The 10,000-nt window shown below is 44.5% G+C and overlaps 3 protein-coding genes across 3 annotated transcripts in view; all 3 read left to right on the forward strand.

Moving 5' to 3' along the window:
- The window catches only part of LOC149048544 (uncharacterized), a 3,243-nt gene extending 2,572 nt beyond the window's left edge, over positions 1-671 (forward strand). The window contains exon 2 of the mRNA XM_089200455.1: positions 1-671. This exon is cut by the window's left edge and continues 992 nt beyond it. The gene's annotated coding sequence lies outside the window, so the exon portion shown is untranslated.
- A 392-nt stretch (positions 672-1,063) lies between these two features.
- On the forward strand, positions 1,064-7,543 carry LOC149048545 (uncharacterized). The gene has a single exon (XM_089199488.1). The coding sequence runs from the start codon at positions 1,064-1,066 to the stop codon at positions 7,541-7,543; it is 6,480 nt and encodes a 2,159-aa protein (XP_089055614.1).
- Positions 7,544-8,991: 1,448 nt separating this feature from the next.
- The window catches only part of LOC149048546 (uncharacterized), a 3,130-nt gene continuing 2,121 nt past the window's right edge, over positions 8,992-10,000 (forward strand). The window contains exon 1 of the mRNA XM_089198813.1: positions 8,992-10,000. This exon is cut by the window's right edge and continues 2,121 nt beyond it. Within this exon, the coding sequence (XP_089054939.1) occupies positions 9,601-10,000 (400 nt within the window). The 5' untranslated portion in view covers positions 8,992-9,600.

A 10,000-nucleotide genomic window follows, 5' to 3' on the forward strand; every position in this document is an offset into this window, starting at 1 on the left:
GCAAACGAGTCGAATCAAACGACAGCACAGTTTTGCCAAAATTTGACCCAGTTTGGTCACCACAAATTCAACCAAACGCAGAGCCTAAACTAGAACTATCACGGGTAACAAAATGGAGTACAGTTTTCCCAAAATTTGAACCAGTTTGGTCACCACAAATGTCAGAAATCAGATCAGCTAAGCTTGTAATTATTCAACCAAACGCAGTGCCTAAACAAAAATTATCACGGCTAACAAAATGGAGTCCAATTATTATCTTAGCATTGCCGCTATTGCTAAGAAAGTATTGTTCTGTTCCTTTGGAAAGTAAATGTGTGCTTCCATGTTATTTAAGCGCCCACAAGAACAGAGTATTTAAAGGCATGTTGGTTGCTTAGTCTAGAGAACACCGTTGCAGAAACGTGTGTTTTGTTCATTCTAAGCAATCCCATCGCAGGAAGAGAAACAAAGAACCTTCTAGAATCCCTAAAACGAAATTAGTGCGGTTGTATTATCATAGAAAGAAAAGAAAACATTTAAAAATTCTTTTAAAACAAAAGGTTCCAATGTCTTCCGAACTGCATTACTTCTTCAAAAAAAGAAGTTTCTGTCAATACTTTTACAAGACAACTGCACGAACATTTAATTCCAACAAAAGAGATATTTGTAATAAAAGTATTGTAGTGAGAAAACAGTTTGTAATTCCGTTTCTTTCTGGTGGTATGAATCCTACAATTAGCCAGTCAAATCAGATTGATACTGCAGAGAGCTCCTATGATCGTTTGATTAATAGACTATTACAGAAGGGTTTACAGCCATTTGATGTTGGAGGCTGTGGAGATTGCTTTTTCCGATCAGTATCTGTTCTGTCACGCGTGTCACGCGTCTAGCGTTACCACACAGTTTAGCATTGTAGCAAGGTGTCATGGTATTGATTTTCCATGTGATTTAGGGATTGTCATTGTATTGTCGTGCTCGCTGGTGAAAACCCTTTCTCGTTTCACCGCGAAAATTTACTTAAAATAAATCTGGTTACACTGACTGATGAAGGATTTACGTCTCTTTTGTTACGGTGAGCAAACTTATGGATCAGGGTCCAAAGGATCAGAACAGTGAAACGAGAGACCTTTCGCCAGCCGACGAAGGCGATAATCATGATAATGTCAACCTCATGGATATGGAACTCGAGCCACAATTAGAAGACGAAATTCCCAGTGCAGCTGACCTTCTGGCAGGCACCTTTAATATTTCATTCGCTACTTACGAAGCAGACCTTGAAACCTCGAGGAAAACTACTCGGCCAGCCGAAATCGACACGCTTCCATTCGTAAACAATGTGAACCAAGATGGCGTCGAGCAAAAGGAGGATTCCACGCGGCCGAGACGAGTTTCGAAACCCAGCGTCAAACTGATAGCCAACAGACTTCAGACAGATACGTCGAAGCTCGAAAGGTTATGGCAAGCAACTGCCCGAACGATTTCTCAGCTCCAGGGAACTCCGGACTCCGTCGAAGCTCTTCGTAAAGCAGTAGGAGATTTACGCTCAGCGTTCAACGAATATCAGCTTGTTTGGGTCTCTTTGATGGACTTCACGGCGTACACCAGCTCGCCCGAACAACGTCAGGAACGACAAACGTTGGAGGAAATCATGAGGACTCGAAAAGAAATCGTTCAAGCAGCAATACAGGAAGGAATAGATCGCAAAAATGATCTTCTACAAGAATTAGGGTCGGCTTGTTCTGGGTCGCGTGCTTCTAAGACGTCAATTTCATCTAGTGCACTACGAGCCCATGTGAGAGGCGAGGCGGCCGCAGCATTGAAAAAGGCCGAAATGCAAAGGAAAATAAATGAACTTCAGTCTAAATCTGCGATGGCTCTTGAACTTGAAGAGAAGAAAAGACGAGAAGACGAACTGGCCTTTGCAAGGAGAAAACGGGAAGAGCAAGCGCGCCTGGAATCCTTACGCGTCGAACAAGAGGCAGCTGCAGCGGTGGCGCGAGCCAAGGCCATTGATGATGAGCTCGGGTTCGGTAATGAGTATCAGCTACCAGATCTACCCGTTGAAGAACCCCGTAAGCGTGTTGAAGAATTTATCAGCAGCCAACTGGGGGAATCTAGTCCTCGTGGTCAAAAACCTAGCGCACTACGATTCACCGCCCCTGGTTTCACGGCTAACTTGATTAAGGAGGAAAAGCCGCGACGCCAAGAACTTAACACACCACGCTTTACCGTCCCTGGTTTCCCGGCTAAGTCTGTCAAGAAGAAAAAGCAAGATCCTCTAGAGGAGCTGAACCCAGGAGCATCGCCCTCAACCCCTAGCCAAACCGTAAAATTCTCCAATCCAGCTGACTGCATGGAATGTTTTATTCAGTTTATGGCTCGAAGGGAGCTGATTGCCAACAAAATCGAAAAATTTGACAATCGTCCGGAAAACTTCAATACTTGGAAGGCAGCTTTCAAGAATATGACAAATGATGTAAACATCACTGCAAGTGAGGAGCTAGCCCTAATGTTGGAGTACACCACTGGTGAGTCCAAAAGACTTGTGCAACGGCTACGCAATGCTTACGTAGAGAATCCGACTGCGGGGGTACGAGAATCCTGGAAAAAGCTGGGCGAACGTTTTGGCTCAACCGCAGTTATTACCAATGTGCATCTGAACAAACTCACAATGTTCCCTGTGTTGGCATCCAAGGACAACAAAGGTCTGCAAGAATTGGGGGACTTACTGTTAGAGTTGCGGTGTGCAAAAGAAGATGGTGGTCTTGCAGGCCTCAAAATCCTTGATGAACCCGCCTTCCTGAAACCAGTGCTCGCGAAGCTACCGGAAGAACTCCAAGGAAGGTGGCAAAGGCACGCATACCGTTTCAAATCACAGCATGGTGTTGACTACCCCCCTTTTAGGGAGTTTGCCTCTTTCATTCAAGAGATTGCACAAGAACGGAATGATCCATTCTTATCCATGGAGAGTCACTTGGAGAAATTTCCTGTCAAGCCTCTTGTCAAACCTCCAATCGAACCTACTGATGACCCACCTTTCGGACAAGGCTTCACAGCATTTAGGACCGACATCACAGACCCTGCACTCAAGAGCTCAACTAACCGGGACCCTGCAAGATGGTGCGTCATTCACAAATTATCGCATCCGCTTAGCAAATGCCGTGCCTTCAGGGCCATGCCCCTCACTGAAAGGAAGAATTTGCTTAGCCAACACCGAATCTGCTTTCATTGCCTTGCCACAACTAATCACCTAGCAAAGGATTGTGCGACCCAAGTCAAATGCTCTGAGTGTCACAGTGATAAACATGTTACAGCATTACACGCGGGACCCCCCAGCAAACCAGCAGCAGAAGAAGTAGAGCTGAAAGATGCCCACCAGTACGGCGGGGAGCCTGCAGTGACATCTAGCTGCACAAAGGTGTGTGGAAACACAATGGGAGGCAAGTCTTGTGCAAAGATATGTCTTGTGAGCATCTACGCAAACAGTCAACCTGAGAACAAAATTAAGGCACATGTGGTCATCGATGATCAAAGCAACTGTTCGCTCGCCAAGCCAAAACTGTTTGATCTGCTGAACCTGGGTGGGAAGGCAACACCTTACACGCTAAAAACGTGCTCAGGGACAAGTCAGGCCATGGGAAGACGCGCCCACAACCTTGTTATCGAATCCTTTGATGGCACGCAGAGTCACACGCTGCCCATCCTCACTGAATGCAACGCTATTCCAGACAATAGAGAAGAAATTCCAACTCCCGCAGCGGCCAGAGCCCACCCCCATCTGGAAGCTATCGCTGAGAAGATCCCTGAGCTAGACCCAGAAGCTGAAATTCTCCTGCTTGTCGGAAGAGACGCACCGCCCCTTCACAAAATTCATGAATCGCGAAACGGACCCAGGAATGCACCATGGGCTCAACGCCTCGACCTGGGATGGGTGGTGTTAGGAAACGCCTGTATGGATGGCGCTCATAAGCCCACTGAGATCTCATCTTACAGGACACAAGTTCTCGATAATGGTCGACCCTCCTTTCTGCTACCATGCAGCAACCGGCTTTATGTTAAACATGGTTCACATGCAGACTTCACAACTTATTTGGAAACTAGTCAAAAGAAAGGAACTTTCTTCAAAGGGAGCTTTGAAGATGGACTGGGAGACAATGTCTTTGCATGCACTAATGATGACAACAGACCAGGAATGTCAGTGGAGGATCGGAAGTTCATTCAAATCATGAACAGTTCATTAGCCAGGAACGAATCTGGTAGCTGGGAGGCGCCCTTACCTGTCCGTGAGAAATTTAACAAGCTTCCCGACAATCGAGAAGATGCAGTCAAGCGCCTGAGGTCAACTAGACGAACACTTGACAAAAAACCGTTGATGAAACAGCACTACTTCGACTTCATGCAGAAATTGCTCGAAAAAGGTCACGCGGAACCTGCACCAAAAGCAGAATTAAGCCCTTCTAGCCCACGCTGGTATCTTCCTCACTTTGGAGTGTACCACCCCCAAAAACCAGATAAAATTCGTGTGGTTTTTGATTCTGCAGCAGAAACCAAAGGAACATCCCTGAACAAGGCCTTGCTCTCAGGACCAGACCTCACAAACAACCTCCTAGGCATCCTGTTACGCTTCCGTCAGGACACTGTGGCCTTTGTGGCGGACATTGAACAAATGTTCCACTCCTTCCTAGTTCAAGAACAACACAGGGACCTGCTGCGATTTTTCTGGTACAAGAATAACGATCCAAACGAAGAGCTAACTGAGTACCGTATGAAGGTTCATGTCTTTGGAAACACCTCCTCACCAGCAGTAGCCACCTTCTGCCTTAGAAAAACAGCTGAAGTTGGAGAGCAAGAATTTGGTTCAGATGCAAAGGACTTTGTGTACAACAATTTCTATGTCGATGACGGGCTGAAGTCTGTGGCCAAACCCGCTGAGGCCATTGACCTGTTAACTCGCACAAGAGCCATGTTAGCCAGAGCAAATCTCCGTCTACATAAGATAGCATCCAGTCATCCAGAAGTTACTCGTGCCTTTCCAAGAGAAGATCAAGCCTCTGACCTCCGCGACCTAGATTTCTCACTGGATACTGTGCCAATTCAGCGTGCATTAGGGGTGCTATGGGACATATCAGCAGACGCATTCACCTTCAAAGTTTCTCTGGAGAAGAGGCCGTTTACAAGACGAGGTGTGCTCTCCGTCCTCAATAGTCTGTATGATCCACTGGGACTTGCAGCTCCAGTTACTGTTAGAGGGAAGCTCCTCCTTCGATCCATGATGGCCAATCTCAGCAACCTTCATCCAGAAAGCTGGGACGAACCGTTGCCGGAAGAGCAAAGGCTGGCCTGGGAAGCATGGTGCAAGGCTTTGCAAGCTCTAACACTTCTGAGGGTCCCTTGTTGTTACATAGTAGTTTCATCTACAGGAGTAAAAAAACAGGAGCTGCATACCTTCTGCGATGTGTCCAATAACGCCATTGGAGTGGTCTCGTACCTCAGAACTGTCCAACACGATGGAAGCATCCACGTGTCTTTCGTCTTTGGCAAGGCGAAGCTGGCCCCATCCCATGCCACAACCATCCCTCGTCTCGAGCTGTGTGCGGCCGCACTTGGCATCGAAATCACGGAGCTCATCAACCGAGAGTTGGACATAAAGCCTGATACAGTCTCCTACTACTCTGATAGCAGAGTAGTCCTTGGCTACATTATCAACGAGACGCGACGTTTTTATGTTTATGTCAGCAATCGAGTAGAGCGTATTAGAAAATCCTCATCTCCTGAACAATGGTATTATGTACCCTCCCACCGGAATCCGGCTGATCTAGCCACGCGCTCAGTAGATGCCCAGAACCTGAGTGGCAGTATGTGGCATCATGGACCTATCTTCCTTCATCACCAGGAAGCATCTGTCAACACGACTGCCAACCAAGCCTCAGAAACTGCAAAAGATGACCCGGAAGTCCGCCCAGTGTTACAAGCCCTGGTAACTCAAATTCTGCCTCACAAACCTCTCGGGACCAGCCGCTTCTCTAGGTTTTCGCAGTGGACAACTCTTGTGAGGGCGATTGGCAGACTTCTCTCCTTTATCCAGTCGCATCATCAAAAGACCCTTGAGAAGTCTGGTGCCACAGAAAGTATAAAGCTGACACCACATGCTTGTCTTCTAAACAGAGCAAAGTTGCTAATCATACAGAATGTTCAGCATGAAGCTTATGAACAGGAAATCAGCAGTCTTAACAACTCTGATGGGTCACCTAAGACAAGCCCCCTTCTCAAGCTGAGCCCAATGGTTGATAATGATGGACTCGTCAGAGTTGGTGGCCGACTAGAGAGAGCAAGTCTGAGCTATGAGGAGAGCCACCCCTTGATACTGCCGGGCTCACATCACGTCACAAGTCTTCTAATAAAGCATTATCACGAAAAAGTACAGCATCAGGGGCGACATTTCACACTTGGCCTAATCCGAAGCAGTGGCTTCTGGATTGTTGGAAGCAAGCAAGCCGTGAACAGCGCCATTAACAACTGCATTAAGTGCAAGAAGCTGAGGGGTCGGCAGCAGACACAAAAGATGGCCGATCTTCCCATTGATCGACTTACTCCCGCACCTCCATTCAGCTACGTTGGCCTTGACGTCTTTGGACCCTGGCTAATCAGTGCTCGCCAGACAAGAGGAGGAATTGCCAACAGCAAACGTTGGGCTGTACTTTTCACCTGCCTAACCACAAGGGCTATCCATATCGAAGTGATAGAGTCTATGGACACCTCCTGTTTCATCAATGCCTTACGCAGATTCTTGGCCTTGCGAGGACCAGCAGTACAGCTTCGCTCAGACTGTGGTACCAATTTTGTGGGCGCACGAAACGAGCTCCAATCTTGCCTTAACGAGATGGACGACAAAGCCATTCAGTCCTACCTAGCAACTGAAGGCTGCAATTGGATCTTCAATGCTCCTCATGCCTCCCACGTTGGTGGAGTTTGGGAACGAATGATAGGGGTGACCAGAAGGATCTTGGACTCCATTCTTGCCGATCTTGGACCCATACGTCTCACTCATGAAGTCCTCACAACACTCATGGCAGAAGTAACCGCTATAGTGAACGCCAGACCCCTGGTCCCCGTGCCCTCTGATCCAGAAATGCCAGAGATTCTCACCCCAGCCACTTTGCTAACACAGAAGTCCAGAGCCTTGAAATCCATGCCTGGGAATTTCAGCAGCACAGACCTGTACAGCAAGCAGTGGAGGCAGGTCCAGTACTTGGCCAATATGTTCTGGACCCGTTGGCGAAAAGAATACCTGCCGACACTCCAGCCAAGAAGGAAGTGGCAAAACGAAACTAGGAACCTAGAAGAAGGAGATTTGGTCCTCCTTCATTGTAAAGAGTCACCTAGAAACTACTGGCCTCTTGCCCGGATAACCAAGGCTTATGCTTCCGCAGACAGTAAAGTACGCAAGGTTGACCTGGTGACAGCGAAAGACGGCTCCAGAAAGAGCTACACCAGGCCCGTCACTGAGGTTATCCTACTTAGGAGGGAGAAAGATTTCGAGAAGATGAAAACCCCACTTGGATGAACGGTCTAAGTTTTACGAGAGAAAAGTGAACTTTCACAGCTTTGTGCTGGAAATTAGGACATCACTGGACATTTTAATCTAGGACGTTACTGTTTTGTTTAGATATTGTAGTGGTATTTTCTTATACCAGACGGGGAGTGTTCTGTCACGCGTATCACGCGTCTAGCGTTACCACACAGTTTAGCATTGTAGCAAGGTGTCATGGTATTGATTTCCATGTGATTTAGGGATTGTCATTGTATTGTCGTGCTTGCTGGTGAAAACCCTTTCTCGTTTCACCGCGAAAATTTACTTAGAATAAATCTGGTTACACTGACTGATGAAGGATTTACGTCTCTTTTGTTACGGTGAGCAAACTTATGGATCAGGGTCCAAAGGATCAGAACAGTATCTCATCAGTATTATGGTTCTCCTGACTTTCACATTGAAATAAAGCAAGCAGGTGTTAAATATCTTCAAGAACATCCTGAGTTGTTTGTGGAAAGTGTATCAGAGCATTCTTGGCAAATGTATTTGCAAAGAATGACCTCTCCTGGGACATGGTGTGATAATATTATTATTCAGGCTGTAGCCAATCAACTTCATTGTGTCATTCATATAATTGAGTCAAGGCTCACATACCCAGAAGGATCAACAATTACTCCATCTGGTGACCGGGAAATAACAAAAGTATTGTTTGTTGGGTACATAGAGGATTTACATTGTTTCTACAGTGCCACACGGTAGAAATACAAATGCTCTTATACCCCATTCACACCAGCAAAACATGTTTTGTTAAACTGGTTTTCATTGAATGAAAATTATAAACAGAGAACTGAAAAACTTGATTTTCCATTGGATTCAAGTACTTGCTAACTTGCATTTCCAATGTGCTACATTCAAGTCAAAAATATTCGGCTAAATAGTTTCTATAAAGAAAAAAAAATTAAACTGTGTTTAACAAAACAACTTTTAAACATGTTTAAGCTTTGGTGTGAATGGGGCATTAGATATCTAAAATTCAAATTATCTGAAACAGAACTTCAGCACAAAGAGAGACTAGAAGCAAAACGACACAGATATAAAGAAAATTAAAAACTCTTGGAAAAAAGAAAGTATGCATTAGACCGTCACTTCCTAATGTAACAGTTTCAAAAGAACAATATTTATCAAACTGCTATACAGAAAATTTAGGTCCTTTACATGAGCAACCATGGGCAAAGGAGAACATATCAAATTTTCATAATTCAAACAATGATACTTTTTATCAATGCATAACTTGTTTTGAAGTGTGGCCATTAAAGTCCGCTCCTAAATGCATAAATAATTATCAGTGCACAAGATGCTCCAGAGAAAAGGATATTGTAAAGAAATTTTCAACTGAAAACCTCATGGTGCCTTCAGCTGTACCAAAAGAACTAAGTGGTTTAACACAAGTGGAAGAAATGCTAATAGCTCGTGCTCTTCCCATTATTCATGTTTATATCAAACCAGGAGGACAAAGAGGCTTCTCAGGGCATTGTATAAATATACCACAAAACATTAGGGAACTGGCACATTCTCTCCCAAGATATCCTAAAGATTTACCTGTTATTGTTGTCCGGAAGAAGGGGAAAGGAAACGATTTTAAAGATCTTGTTGTAAGAAGACAAGTTGTAACAGATGCAATACATTGGCTTTCAAGACACAATCCACTTTATTCGGATATTGAAATAAATTATCAAGCACTTGTATCTTTACCAGAGAATGAAGTACCCCAACAACTTCTTCCATACAAACAGAAGAGAAAGTTATTGATGAGACCCTTAACTGTGGTCCAGATCGTGGCCCTGTTTATGAAGAAGACGACAATGTTTATAATACAAATGTCGATACTTCAAGCTTTCTTCCAATAAATAATAGCCAACAACAGGAAAAACATTCAATAAATCAGCAAGTTTTACAAGGTCATATTGACTGGCCAAGTTCAAGCGACAATCCTTTAAATGAATTTACCACCGCATTTTTGGCTACACTGACATTCCCAACACTATTTCCAGATAGTAAAGGGGATCCAACAAACCCGTCCCTGTTAAAAAATGTTACTCTTAAGGAAAAGATCAAACACCTTTTTAAATTTGGAGAGAAAAAAGATAATAAATCATCCAAGATTTTCTAACTGGTCTTTAAATATGATTCGACATAAACAAATTCTTCAACAAACTGGAACATTTTTTAAGCAAAATCCAGGAGAAAAACATTTAACATTGCAAGAGTTAAGAGATATGATTACAAATAATCAAAGCAATCTTTTGATGACAAAATTGTCACGGTACATCACCAATATAACTGGTTCAGATGCCTATTGGTTTAAGGCAAAAGAAGATTTAAAAGCAATCATCCAACATGTGGGTCCTCCAACTTTCTTTTTCACATTTTCCTCAGCAGATATGCACTGGCCACAATTACATGACCTTTTTAAAAATACCTGTAATACAA

The sequence above is a fragment of the Pocillopora damicornis genome, chromosome 3, assembly GCF_964200805.1.
Source record: "Pocillopora damicornis chromosome 3, jaPocDami1.2, whole genome shotgun sequence".
In the NCBI taxonomy this organism is placed as follows: Eukaryota; Metazoa; Cnidaria; class Anthozoa; order Scleractinia; family Pocilloporidae; genus Pocillopora; species Pocillopora damicornis.